This window comes from Ascaphus truei, chromosome 5 (assembly GCF_040206685.1).
Source record: "Ascaphus truei isolate aAscTru1 chromosome 5, aAscTru1.hap1, whole genome shotgun sequence".
In the NCBI taxonomy this organism is placed as follows: Eukaryota; Metazoa; Chordata; class Amphibia; order Anura; family Ascaphidae; genus Ascaphus; species Ascaphus truei.
In genome coordinates this window covers 168,376,772-168,392,378 of record NC_134487.1, presented here as the reverse complement: position 1 = coordinate 168,392,378, position 15,607 = coordinate 168,376,772, and the positions used below count along the sequence as shown (strand labels likewise).

At 40.7% G+C, this 15,607-nt stretch overlaps 1 protein-coding gene across 5 annotated transcripts in view; it reads right to left on the bottom strand.

The window, feature by feature from the left end:
* Nucleotides 1-15,607, bottom strand: part of SLC25A48 (solute carrier family 25 member 48) — a 138,604-nt gene that overhangs the window by 58,880 nt on the left and 64,117 nt on the right. For all 5 annotated transcript variants that reach the window (XR_012801765.1, XR_012801764.1, XM_075601195.1 and 2 more), the window contains 2 exons: nucleotides 11,005-11,076; nucleotides 6,920-7,172 (listed from right to left, as the gene is read on the bottom strand). Coding sequence is in view for 3 of the 5 variants with exons in the window: in XM_075601194.1 (XP_075457309.1) it covers nucleotides 6,920-7,172; nucleotides 11,005-11,076 (325 nt within the window). In the remaining 2 variants the exon portion in view is untranslated. The remainder of the gene's footprint in view (nucleotides 1-6,919; nucleotides 7,173-11,004; nucleotides 11,077-15,607) is intronic.

Here is a 15,607-nt window from a genome sequence, read left to right as displayed (position 1 = left end):
ATACATTAAAACTATCTCTGAAGTATCCATAAAACACATTAGCTAACATAATATAACTTTAAGTACAAGCGAACACCAATCGCAAACCTTTTAATACATTAACCATAAACAAACAATCACATCCACATCAATAACAAGCGAGAAATGCCCCCCAAATATTGGCATAATAATGTATTAATCTGTACCCGAAAGAGGTACAGATTAATATATTATCAGTCAATGTGCCTCCCCCAAAAAATCTAAAAACACACCCAAACAATAGACCTGTAAAAAGAGACATTTACAAACATAGAATATCTTACTTACCATTAGAAGCGGTGGCCCTCCGACTCCCGGGGTAACAGGAAGCTCACGTACCTTGAAGGCCTCCAACAGCATCCGATGCCATCATCCATCAGGATCCGGCTCAGGTACCCCAAACTTCTTTTTTCTTTCTTTACTCACCGTCTTCTATCTTCATCTGTAACCATTTCTTGTTGTTCTTTATCTTCTTTCTTCATCTGTCAATCCATAAAACCCCATGTTAAATCCCAGCCGATGCTGTCTCGTCGGCTTCTTGGGCTCAAATGAGGTGTCACGGCCTTAAATATGGCTTGTGACGTCACATTTACCCTCACAATGGTTAACAGCCACCTGATTTGCTGTTAAAACCATGTGCAGACTTAATTTTTTCCCACGATCTGATTGGCTGAAATACCTTGTGACACAGCGGCCATCTTGGATTTACTGACGTCATGTTAAAGGTAAATGAAGCACAGCCATTCTGATTGGCTGGCATCATTCCCTTTAAGTGACGTCCCAGCAAAAAAAAAAATTAAGTCTGCACATGGTTTTAACAGCCAATCAGGTGGCTGTTAACCATTGTGAGGGTAAATGTGATGTCACAAGCCATATTTAAGGCCGTGACGCCTTATTTGAGCCCAAGAAGCCGACGAGACAGCATCGGCTGGGATTTAACATGGGGTTTTATGGATTGACAGATGAAGAAAGAAGATAAAGAACAACAAGAAATGGTTACAGATGAAGATAGAAGACGGTGAGTAAAGAAAGAAAAAAGAAGTTTGGGGTACCTGAGCCGGATCCTGATGGATGATGGCATCGGATGCTGTTGGAGGCCTTCAAGGTACGTGAGCTTCCTGTTACCCCGGGAGTCGGAGGGCCACCGCTTCTAATGGTAAGTAAGATATTCTATGTTTGTAAATGTCTCTTTTTACAGGTCTATTTTTTGGGTGTGTTTTTAGATTTTTTGGGGGGAGGCACATTGACTGATAATATATTAATCTGTACCTCTTTCGGGTACAGATTAATACATTATTATGCCAATATTTGGGGGGCATTTCTCGCTTGTTATTGATGTGGATGTGATTGTTTGTTTATGGTTAATGTATTAAAAGGTTTGCGATTGGTGTTCGCTTGTACTTAAAGTTATATTATGTTAGCTAATGTGTTTTATGGATACTTCAGAGATAGTTTTAATGTATTTATTTGTCTTTTAATGGTTACATTAATTAATGTAGGATTAATTCATTGTTTACATTGGTTAGTGTTACTATTCATTTTGAGTTGCTTTAGGGATTAATTGGTTTGATTGGGTAATGGTTTAATTAATTCATTGTTGATGTTGTAATTGCTTCTATTGATTGGATTAGCTGGCTACTGATTTTATTTAGTGAAGTGTGTTTTTGGGAGTATAGTTAGGTTTTATTACTGTGTGTCTTGTGTATTACTGTATTTTTATTAGGGTGCTCATTGAGTGCTATAGAGGCTTATCATGCCCATATTATTATTATATGGGTATGATGTACCACTATACTACTCAATGGGTATAGGGTGGGTATAGTCATTCTGAGGTGGGTGCTTAGGCCTCACGGGTCAAGGTGGGTAGGTGATTAAGGGGTTAGGGACCATTAGAATGTATTTTTTTTTCAATATATGCTTTCTGGCAACGGAGGACAGAGGGACCTGCTGTTGTGGTAAGTATAACTGTATTTATTTATTTTATTTATGTATGCGACTGCAGTGTTTAATAATGGGCAAATAATATATTATCCATATCTGGATAATAGTTAATTTGCCCATTACTGTACTGTATGGATTTGGGCAGTTGGCGTGTATTGATGTGTTTTTACATATTAATTTAAATATCCATTTCTTTAATAGTGTAGAGGTGCAGGGGGTCTCCGGAGCTGACCCACATTAGTTTTATGTCCGGGGACCCCCTGCTTCCCGAGATACAGGCCTCTTTATGGGGTGCCGGTATCCCTCTGCATTGAAATGACCCGCGTCACGTGACCGGGACATTTCCTTGCATAGGAGATACTGGCACCCCATAAGGAGGCCTGTATCTCGGGAAGCAGGGGGTCCCCGGACACAAAACCAACGTGGTTCAGCTCCGGAGACCCCCTGCACCTCTACACTATTAAAGAAATGGATATTTAAATTAATACATTTCGGGCGACATTTCCGCTGGGAGAGGCGGCTCTCTCAGAGCAGCTCTCTCTCCAGCAGAAATGAATCGCTGGTTTTTGCCTTTGCAGAGGCTCGAGGCTCTCGCTGGCAGCAACTCGCCAGGTTTGGGCATTCTGCTATCACAGGTATTCGAGCCTTTCTGAATACCGTGATAGCAACGCCCAAAAAACATTCATTTTAAATTCCCTGGCGACTTTTTTTATGAATGTTCTCTGAATAAGGCCCTATGTGTGCTAAAAGGAACAAAGGGCACAACGGATTTAGAATATCCAAACTCATTTATTGAGCCAACACAACGTTTTGACCGTACTGGTCTTTATCAAGTGACATAGTGGCATAGACATAATCCCTTCAAACAACATATAAATAGTGCTCCAAACCCCACAATGCAACATGTTCAATCAGTGATGATGGTGTTCATGTGCTAAACCAGTCCACCCTTCCAATGAAATGTCCATATTCTTAATAAGCTTATCTCTATCAGATGTATTGAGACACCCCTGTGTGTCATGGGATCTTCTGCATTCTCCCCACTTTCTGGTTAATCGGCAGCATCCATCTTAATGATGTCATCAATCCGGGTCCTCTGCTTGTTTAAAACACTCCCCACAAGCAGAGGACCCAGGTGGATGACATCATCAAGATGGACGCCGCCGATTAACCAGGAAGTGGGGAGAATGCAGAAGATCCCATGACACACAGGAGTGTCTCAATACATCTGATAGAGATAAGCTTATTAAGAATATGGACATTTCATTGGAAGGGTGGACTGGTTTAGCACATGAACACCATCATCACTGATTGAACATGTTGCATTGTGGGGTTTGGAGCACTATTTATATGTTGTTTGAAGGGATTATGTCTATGCCACTATGTCACTTGATAAAGACCAGTACGGTCGAAACGTTGTGTTGGCTCAATAAATGAGTTTGGATACTCTAAATCCGTTGTGCCCTTTGTTCCTTTTATCATCTATCCAGGACTGATCACAGGCTTTCGTACAAACATTGGAGCACCGGTAACTGTATCAATTTTGTTTACAATTTAAGGAGTGCAGCATTTTTCCTATCTGTCTGGTGTATATGTGTGCAACATTTGAAAATAGGCAGACGACGAATGGGCCTGTTACAGATGTAGCAGACGTTTTTACCCCATTAACGTGAGTTAATTAACACACAAAATAATATGTAAAATAACATGCATCCACTGCCTAACCGTTATTTTCAATAACACTACTGTTAAATAACGCAGCAGTGTTAACACAACACATTGCGTTAATGGGTTAAATTATGTCTTTAAGTCCAAGATTAGCAGTGGAAAATTGCTTGAAATAGAAAATAATTTGATAAAAATCAAGCGTTTTTGCTATATTCTTTAGGAAATATATATGCAAAAATATGTATATATATATATATATATATATATATATATTTTTTTTTGCATGTCATTCTTGCATCAAATTAAGTGGTCTGTCTTTGTCCAGTTTTGGCAGGTACGTTATTGGAATGTTAAAGCAGCAATCCTGACCAAAGTTGAATAGATTATTTCTTACAGTATTTGAACCGAGTGGTTTCCAGAACTGAAAATAGCAGAGATAATTATAGTTTTAGATACCTGTACACTTCTTGGGTCAAAAAAATATCCAATAGGGATCCACAATGTCATCTCTTTCAGCTTCCTATTGGCCAATGGTGTGGAGACCATTTTGAATTCCATAGAGGGAAGGAGAACAATGGCCCCTTAAACTGTAAGTACCTCAAAAACCAGTGGGTTCCCCTGAGCTGGACATAGAACTCCACTCCACTCCAACTCCAGAGGACCTACTGGGATTGCGCCTCTAAACTATATAAAAGATTGCTACAAAAAAATCTCATTTCCATCTCTCTCTTTTCAATTAAATGCTCTCTCTCCATATATAACACTAACAATAGTTAATCTTTCGATAGACACCAACAAACTTTCCCCATGGCCATGTATTGCCAGAGAACAATGATCAGGGCATTCCCAGGGCGCAGGAAAACATCGCTATTGTTTTAAAATATATCCTCTGTGGCTGCCCACAATTGAACCTTCTCGAGCGTCCCATCAAATCTTTTTTTGTCCTGTGGTTTCAGGAAAGGAAACGTTACACAGGTATTCAACTCAAAGTGAAAAACAAATTATCTCATATCCCTCAAACAGTCCATGTATGAATAGAAATCCCTTTGTGGACTAATGTATTGATAAAGATTAGGTGCTTTGTGGTAATGCCTGGATTAATTATTAAGTAATACACATAAAATATTGCGCCAATGTACTCCATTCAAACACATATTGTTATCTCATAGGATACAGTACATGATGTACTGTATACAACAAATGGAAAAATGGAACAATGTTTCAACTTCCTTCTTATTTCATATGTTTCATCACAGATTCAATAGGTAATCTAATGTCAGTGGTACAGTATAAAAGGAAAGATTCATTTAATAACAGGGTCCTCTCCCTCCCTCTTTCCCCATTTTACTTTCTCTCTATCTACTGTATCTGCCTTCCTTCCCTCTTCTCTCTCCCCCTCCTACCCTGGGCCTCCCTCTATCCTTCACATACAGTACTGGAATTTAGGTTAAGTTGAGCTGTGAAGCCTTCATTGATTCTTCAGAGTGCAATAATACAATCTCTTCTAAAAAAGGAGCAGAAAGCCCAAGGTGTAGCTACTATATCATGAGACCTCTGGAATGTTGGACCCCATAAACAGGGGGCTACGTCGTGGGGCCCACGAGGAGTTAAAAGAGCAATCCCGCCAGAATTCAGTTAATTGTCATACAGTAGTTGTAACCAAGGTGGGACTCTGTATGTTAACCATACTACTGTTATCTCCAGGGACAACTGGTTTACAAGACACTTACAGTTTTAACTCATGGAGATATCAACATGGCCACCAGTGTCGACCAATGGTAAGCAACAACTGATGATGTTCCAGCTTCCTGGCCCGCAGATCCAGAGAGATTTGGTGACCGTATTGCTTTCCCAGGAGGAGCACCGGCAACAGTGAATACAGATGCAACTGTGGATTGTGACCCAGATTCTGAGAAATTCCATGAACATGTCGGGGAAAATCCTCAGCATAGTCCATGGACGCTGTAATGGCCCATCGGATTAACACAGCGGGAGTCCCTGCATTTGAAAGGGACTCACGCTGCGTGAATCCTAATGGGCTGCGAGTCCCATTCAAACGCAGGGACCCCCACTGTGTAAATCCGATGGGCCATTACAGCGTCTATGCTGCAGAGTGTTTGCGAGATGCTTGTGAATTTTCCTCACACGCTGGCTCAAAACCGGCAGTTGCATCTGCACATTGGTAATTATCTCCGGAACTGGGATTTCCTAGACCAAAAACAGGACTGTTAAGTTCAGGACGATTCTCTGGTTCCAATTATGTAACCATTTTGTTATTAAATCTCCTTGGCGGGATTGCTACTTTAATAAAGAATGATTTTGTTACTACTGCATGAAACTTTTGATGAAAATACATGCATGCCAAAACTGGACAAGACAGCAGTTATAACTGTAGTTTTATGCTTCCAAAATAATTGTGTATGTTTATGCATTTCCACAGAAAGCTAATCCCATGAAAACATTATGGGGCCTATGCAGAGAGCAGCGAATTTTAAAATTGGCGAATTTATTAAAAAGTAGCTTTTTTGGAGAGTTTTAATCTCCATATGCAGAAAAGTGCGAATTCTGCTATGTTTAACATGGATGCGTGTGGCGAGTTTAAATTGGCGAGATGCGCGCTTCAGAAATGTGTTAAAACAAATTCGCGCCTTTTTTTTTCCCTTTGCAATGGCCGCGAGCGGCAGTTTTTTTTGGCGAGGCAAAACGGAGACAATCGCGCCATTTTATTGGCGCGAACAGCCGCTAGATGCCGTTCGCGCCTCTCTGCATACGGATATTTTTTAAACTGGCGAGATTGCGGTTCTCGCCAGCCGCGAGGCGAGTTTTACAAATAGAAAAGAAAAATTGGCGCGTTTTTCGGAAATCTCCATTTTCTGCTGTTTTCTGCGCGATTATCTCCAAAAAATGGCGAATTTCGAAAATTCGCTGCTCTCTGCATAGGCCCCTATATCTGTATGTCACAAAGTTTGAAGATAATAGAAATCATGCGCTTCTGATAGTTACATACATTTTCTTGTGTTACACAACTTGTAACTTTCAGTTAAGGATAATTTTCCCACCACTATGTCTGAATTGTGGGCCATATTTACTAAGCAGTTTTCTGCCATAAGTCACCTAACCGCACTTTATAGCACATTGCGGCCAATTTAAGTAATTGGGCTGTGGAATACTTTCCAGCATTGGAAAAGGTTATTTAGTACAGAGTACTGCTTGGTAAATATTGTCCGGTATCTATTCTTATGCAGTTCTGTAAGTAAAAAAATAAATGAAAAAAATGAAATGTCCTTCCTACCTGAATTGATAGATTGTGTTTGCATTTGTAGCCTTATCTTTACCAGGTCTACAGGACCACCAATAGCTACAGAAATACAGCCTGCCAACATGCTTGCAACAGTCAAGTCTAAAAGATCAGGAGAATGACTAGGGACTCCATAACGATGCTGACTAATTAGTCTTTGAGTATTGCTGAAGACACCAAATACCACAGAGTTGTAGATAGCAATGCTGGCCAATGGGAAAGACATTCCTTTAAAGAAACCGGCAACCTGACAGCAAAATAAAGCATATGTTTAGGGGAAGGAATTACACTATTATACTGGATGCTTCTACTTATTGAGATAATTATTTATAACAACAGAATATATAGATGTGGCCAGATTTACTGTCCATGGAGCCACAGCATGAAAAGCCACAGCTGCCTGCAGGGGGTCCGATGGTGTCCCCATTAGATATTTTTCCTGACGAGGGATTCCCCAGTCAGCAAGTCAGCATGAAAAGTAAGTCTGGCTACATCTTTATTTATATATATATATATATATATATATATATACATAAAGCAACTGTAAATATTCCTGTTGCTTTATGCTTTACTGTGGATGGTTTTTGTCACTTTTTTTACCCACCATAACCTTAATAAGTATATATACATACATACATATACACAATACCGTTCTGTTTCTAACAAAATGCTTTTACTTGTGCGAGCTTTCGAGATACACTGATCTCTTCTTCCGGCGGTGTTACAATGGATAAAGCAAGAACAGGTTTAACTTACAAACAGTGCATCTTGGAATGTGATCTGTGACTGAAACCCCGTGCAGTATGCGATTTATGACTTGAGTTGTTAAATGGTTCCTAAATGTTAATGATGTAAGAGTGTGTGTGTACAGTATGTGTGTGTATGTGCATGTGTGTGTGTGTGCGTGTGTGTGCATGTATGTAAATATAAATTTATAAAGCGCCCACAGTGTATACAGCGCTTTACAAAAGTTCTGTTTGGAGTGGGAGTGTATACCAATGGTGTGGGTAGGTGTGGAAATGTAAGAGGGTGTTGCAATACTATAGGTGTGTGTAGATACTATGTGGTCCCTATTGGTATATAGGGATAGAATTACATTGAGTATTTGTGTGTGAAAGAGACACTGTGTGCATTCATATAGCTCAGTATGTATAGACATGGCCTTTAGCACTTATGGGAAGAGAGTTCTCTTGTGTCAGTAGAGACTCATAAAACTGTGGCCTCGGTTTAGGCCACTGCAACACCCTCTTACATTTCCACACCTACCCACACAATTGGTATACACTCCCACTCCACACACACCTTTTGTAAAGCGTTGTATACACTGTGGGCGCTTTATAAATCTATATTTACATACACACACACATACACACACACTCTTACATCATTAACATTCAGGGACCATGTATCAACTCAAGTCATAAATCGCATACTGTACAGGAGGAAGGGATAGGTTTCAGTCACGGTTAACATTCCAAGATGCACTGTTTGTAAGTTAAACCTTTCTTGCTTTATCCATTGTAACATCGCCGGAAGAAGAGATCAGTGTATCTCGAAAGCTCGCACACATAAAAGCATTTCGTTAGCCCCAGAACGGTATCGTCTATTCATTTTTTATTATTAAGCTCGGCTAACACGGTACAGATAACTCTATATATATACTTAGTTAAGTCATGGTGGGTGAAAAAAAGTGACAAAAACCCTCCACAGCAAAGCATATAGCAAATGGAAATATTACTGTATGCTCATTTGCATGTCTTAAACAGGTCTGCAACCCCACCTTTCACCATTATCACCCAGTACACAGCATTTCCACTGCAGCAAGGGATTCTGGGAAATGACATGCAAATGAGCACACAATGCCACCTTTTGTTTCAAAACCATTAACATGGTTCCCTATAGGCTTAAGCTTGCTGCATGGTCACAGCTTTGAGCACAGCCAGGGTTAAGATGCATAGCCAGCAAACCCACCCACAGACAGACGGTTTCAACCTTAATGGGTCTCCTCTGTGTGGCACTGTGTGCTCATTTGCATGCCATTTCCCAGAATCCCTTGCTGCAGTGGAAGTGCTGTGTGCTGGGTGTTAATGGTGAAAGGCGGGGTTGCAGACTTGTCTAGGACATGCAAATGAGCATACAGTAATATTTCCATTTGCTATATATATATGTATGTATGTGAATTAATATTTTGAACATTATTTAAATTATTTTATCTGTAACTGATCCACCAACATATAAAATATTTATTTCATGATCAAGGGGAATGAATGTTGTCTCTGACCCCTTTTACCTCACTCCTATACTATACATTATGCCAAATAAACAGTTTACATAATTTGTGTGTTCCATACAATTTAAAAACGATGTATTCATTAAGTTTTTGATATCTATAAAGACATAGATGGATGTAGCCTGTATTAACCCCAATGAAAATGTACTCGTGAAGCGCTATAGATTAAACCCATCAAGTCAGAAGTGCTTTGCTAGTCTGTCTAGATGTTAACTTGTTCCACGCTGTTGGTTACAGACTGTAAGATGACTGACAGAAAGCTGTGGACAATTTTGTCAGGAAATGTGCCCTCTGAAGGGACGGATGCTTTCCAAAAAACGACAAAATTAGGAGAGACTTCTGCTATAGCTCTTCAAGATTACTACTGGCCATCGTGACTTGTACTGTGTGTGTGAGTGCATGTGCAAATACTGTACAAGTGGGGCAAGTAGAAAAGTCTACATTTTTGTCAATGTATTAATACAGTATATTCACAAAGCCACAATAGGCATATTTCATACCAAAAACATATATGCATACAATCAGTTTTTGCACCAAAGTTCTGAAACAGTCATTTATTATTACATACTGTAATTCATATAAAGAAAAACAATCAATAGCAAATAGAGATATACATGAGTTTGCAAACCATGCAAAATGTTCCCTTTTTTTTACCGGAGATAACTTTGTGGCCTAGTCAGTCAGAGACTGCAAGTGATTCGCCAAGCATTAAGTTAATGGGCATTGCACTTTTTTTGTGGGGAGGGATAATTGCTAGATTCTCTTAATGCTGAGACTATAAATAGGTCACACGCACCATGTTTCACTCACTTTTCATTTAAAAGACTATTTGAGTTAGCACATTTCCTTAAACCGGTCTCGAATTAAACAAATAATGAATGCATGGATATGTATTTGTTCTTGCTATTTCATCATGTATTACCTATTCAAAATGTTTCACAGCTGCTTAATTGATACATTAGTATCGTTGGTATTTATTGATATTTGTGAATGATCCATCTGAGATATGGTTATTTACAGTATGGTGTTATTTAACACAGGGGCGTGAGATTTTCCAGGAGGGAGGGGGCGCGGAGGTTACAGAGGCCCCACGCTCTACCCCAAGGAATTTAAATTAAATGCTGGGGGACCACGCGAGGCCGCTGTAAATTCCCTTACCTTGGCTTCAGACGATGCGTTGCCATGGCAACGTGACATCCCATGACCCCACGGCGTAATTTGAAGCCGGAGCCAAGGTAAGGGAGGAAAGGGGCGAGAGCAGGGGGAGAGAGCAGGCAGAGGGGCGTAATGTGGGGGGCGGGAGAATTTCCAGGGGAGGTGCGGTGGCTACAGAGGTCCCGCGCTCTCCCTCAAGGCACTTTAAGTGCCGGGGGGAACGTGCGAGGTCTCTGCAGCTTCTCCTACCTGATCTTCGGCGACGCATCGCCATGGTAACCAGCGTCAAATGATGCTGTGGGGTCACGTGACGTCACATTGCCATGGCAATGTGTTGTCACGTGAACCCGCAACGTCATTTGATGCCGGAGCTGAGCAGGAGGGGGGGGCGCGAGCCAGAAGGTGGGCAGGCAGCTGAGGTGCAGGATCAAACATTTGTGCACCCCTGTTGTAATTGTTATTTTACTGCTAAGAATTGCCTTTGCCATGGCATGGTTTTTCCTCTCGCATGGTACTATTTTTCCATTTTTAATGGCCTGAATGCAGCGGCTAGAAAGAAAAGCATGTTTTGTATTTTGTCATTTACTGTTGTATTTCATATTTTCATATTTTAATTTTTTAATATCATACTCACATTCTCATTCTTAAAGATGGTAAAAATGCAGTTAAGTGTATTTTTATACCCTTGTCCAACTTGAAGCCGAGTCTGTAAAATCAACAACAAAAAGTAATGTTTAACAGTGATCACTGTACATACAATCACTACTGACTTTTGTTATGGCTATGCTTTGTTCTGCTCTCTCCCTTTTAATAATATGATAATAATAACATGGTGTTGTATAGTGCTGCTAGTTGTACGTAGCGCTTTATAGTGACATTTTAGCAGGCACAGGTCCCTGCCTCGTGGGCTTACAATCTATGTTTTTGGTGCCTGAGGCACAGGGAGATAAAGTGACTTGCCCAAGGTCACAAGGAGCCGACACCGGGATCTTGACTCACTAAGCCACTCCTTCTCCCTTCATAAATCAATCCGTCAAAAAATAAATGTGCAACAGTAAACTCAGCCTATCAGGGAATTCTGAGAATACACTGACATTGCTGGAATTCTGTTAAAGTAACTTAGATTAGTAAAAACTCAACAGAGGCCCGTATTCACTAAGCCGCAATGCGAGGTATCTCACACCGATCAGGCTTTAACTGCTATCTAGTTAATAGCGCAAGGTAAGGGTGTGTTAGGCTAAGGCCCCGCTCCCTCAGTCAGCGCGCCCGCACTGCAGACAGGCGGGGCGCTGACAGACACAGACCGCGATATGCGGTCTGTAGGGAGCCGGAGCCGGAGGGAGGGGGGCGGGAGTGGGGGGGGGCGGGAGAGGGAGGGAGGGAGGGGGGCGGGAGTGGGAGGGAGGGGGGCGGGATCTGATTGTGGTGCCGTCCACCCCCCCACACACATACATACACACACACACACACACATACATACACACAAACACACACACATATACATATACACATACATACACACACATACATACATATACACATACACACACACTTTAACCTGCAGCTCCTTCCCTGCTCCCCGCCCAAGGCGCCTCCCATCTAGCTCCTTCCCTCCCTTCCTTCCCATTGGCTGACTCGCGTACCATGTGACGCGTCGCCGCACGGGATCACAATTCTCTGGTATCCCCTGCTGGCTGACGCGTCACAGTACGTAGTCAGTTGGCAGTGAGGAGGGACTGGGACCGGATCGTGAGGCTAAACAGCAACAGTGAGTTGCGCTCACGCGGCCGCCCGCGCCACCAGGCGCAGCGGGTCCCGGCCCTAACCCTGAATCATGGCTTTGTGAATACCACCCTTAGTTGTATTCACTTTTGTGACATTCATTTTGTGTACTCACTGCAGGTTGTTCTCACAGCGATGCATGCAATGTCTTGTATATAATGTATACCATTTGTAACCATGTATTATTTGTCATCATAACTCTTTGCCCAGGACATACTTGAAAACAAGAGGTAACTCTCAATGTATTACTTCCTGGTAAAACATTTTATAAAGAAAAATAAATAATAACAAGTTCCTATTATGTGTATTCTACTGCATCATTAATAGGAAACAGAAAATAAGGTACACCAGATGTGCACAATTTATAGTACATCTTCCCTCTAGCTTGAAAATTCGTTATGGGAAAAGGGGTGCTCTAAAGTCTTACCTATGTTTCCAAACATTTTACCATAACCCATTGAACATACTGTATGTTTTTGAGAAATGATTTACATTTTCTACCACAAGGTATGATGAGGGGATCATAAGTACTATACGCTGTTCGCCACTATCTACTTACATACATACATATATATATATATATATATATATATATATATATATATATATATATATATATATATATATAAAGCAGAAAATAGCCGTGTTTGTCCAGTTGCGATAGTGCAGAATATATGAGTTCTTCCTATGACATAAATTGTTAGTCCAATAAAAAAGGTATCACCGAATACTGAAGAACTCATTTATTATATATATATATATATATATATATATATATATATATATATATATATATATATATATATATATATATATATATATATATATATATATATATATATAGGAACAAAAAGAAGACAGAGAGCGCACGCCCCATAGTGTATTATTGTACATTTAATAAAAGGGGGGGTGGAGGAGGGATTAAAAACACTCACAAAGTAGATTTAAATAACAAGCAATATGTGATCAAAATCACCACCAAGGCAAGCACCGTCCTGTGTCACATCAGCAGTCCAACAGGAAATCTTCAAACAATTCACCGGATAGCGTTCATCCTCTATTCGATCAATAAAAGTCCTCCACGCAATGTGGTATTGGAGTAGGGCCTTATTAAATCACCATGCACGCTCCGGCCGTAAAGCGTGCACGTTTTATAAATTGCAGCACCAGTTATCAAATAATAAATGTAAAAACAAAATATATGTAGAGATTTAATAATTCAAATGATTGAAACAATGATTCAGGAAAAGGAAAACTATTGCTAACAATGTATATTGGTGGATATTAATGCTAATGACCACAGATGCTATATGTATGTGACCACAGAGAAACTAACATAGAACTAACAGACAAACAATCAAGTAAAAGAAGGAAAGGCGGACAAGGGTAGGGTCGGATAACAGAAACACAAGGGAAAAAATGTATGCACACCATTGCATTTTTTTTAATATGTAGATAAAAATGCTGGATAATCCGAACAGCTATCCACAGGAACAACCACCTTCCTCGAGACAAAATAGGACAGCGCGGACACCATAGCGTAAATTGATATATGGTTTAATTGCAAACAAGATCAAATCAGGCCACTCACAAATGTAGGTAGATCAAGCACATATAGAACTGTGCAAGAAAAGACATCTAGGTGCTCTGCCGGAGGATAGCTGGAATCTCATGGCTGGAATCAAGGAGGTCACCCAACGAGAGGGTATATAGAAAGAAGATTAAAGGACTAAAACTATGCCTTGAGGTACACCTACATAGAGTTACATTGAGGTTGAGGAGGAGTTTACATAAGAGCCACTGAGAGAAAGGTGAAAGAGATTGGAGGAAATTCCGGAGAGGGCAGTGCCATGGATGCCAAGTGAGTAAAGAATGTGTAGGAGACGAGGTTGGACAACAGTATCGAAAGCTGGATAGAGGTCATGAAATATCACAATGGCGTAGTTTCCTTGAGATTTGGCAATATGATGGACATTATCTAATTTTGTGAATGCAGTTTCTCTAGAGTATGCTGTGTGGAAGCCAGATTAGAAAGGATAAAGTAGGTTATGGGAGTTGAGAAAGTGAAGTATACATAAAGAAGCAAATTGTTCCAGAACTTTAAAAGCAAAAGGCCAGAGGTGATAGTTAGAAGGGGAGGTAGGGTCTAAGGCAGAGGTTCTCAACTCTAGTCCCCAAAACACCCCAACAGGTCAGGTTTTAAGGATATCCCTGTTTCAGCACAGGTGACTCAGTCTAAGAATGAGCCACTGATTGAACCATCTCTGATGAAGAAAGGACTGATTCAGCCACCTGTGCTGAATCAGGGATATCCTGAAACCCTGACCTGTTTTGGAGTCTTGAGGACTGGCGTTGAGAACCACTGGTCTAGGGAGGTATTCTTAAAAATAAGTCTAACAACAGCTAGTTTAAAAGAGGTGAAAAAGTTCCAGAACACAAAGATGAGTTAAAGATGTCTGTTAAGATGGGGACCATAGTAGAAGCAAACGGTTTTAGACATATACAGTAGGAGGACCTGGGATCAAAGCTGCATGTGGTGGAGGTTGAGGAGAGCAGCAGGAGACATACTTCTTCCTCTGCAACTGGAGAGGAGTGAAATGTAAATGGAGGAGTATTATGATGGAGGGGTGTTGAAGGGATAGAGGAGATTTCTTTATCCAAGCGCAGTGTGCGGAAAATGCATTGGTGCATTTTTTTTATTACCTCTTTCGGGTCATATGGGACCCAATAAAGATACTTTTTATGGGAGTCCCCTCTTAATCATTTTTTTCCCTTTGCCATCATTGGTGATGCTTCGCAGTCCCACTACTTTCTACTCTTGATTTTCACTTCAGCGGACATTGCACATCTAAGGAGCTCCATGGATCAACCAGTTCAATGGGCACTCGGAATTAAAGTGTATTTACCCCTTCTGCTACTATCCTGGGCAATGTGATTAATTGAAATTCTTACTTCAATTTGGGAGATGTTTATTGTGACAGTTTTCTACATGTTTGGTGATCTATTGCAGACACCATTAGGCCTTATTTGTCCCATTATCATGCTACGTATTTGTTTTATAAATAGTCCGTGAAAAGGAGGTTCTGGAATTCAAGTTACTTATTCATATGACTGATTGGACTTGTTGTGTCTGAGCACCGGACCCACTTGAACAGTGTTGCCACCACAGGCAACTCCAGCCTTCACCTATACCTATACCCCCAATAAACATTAAAATAAAATCCAAACAGCAAAAATAGCCAATACACCCATTGATTGCCAGTTTGGTTACCTATGACCTCAATGGGAGCAAACATAACCCTAATGGCAATGAATTGCACCCTACTACCCACCCCCTATACCCCCAACAACCCCTCCCCCCCCTCCCTCCCTCAACACATATAGTACAGTAATGGGCAAAATCCCTATTATCCAGATATGGATAAAAGCGCATTAAAAATAAAACATTAGCCAGA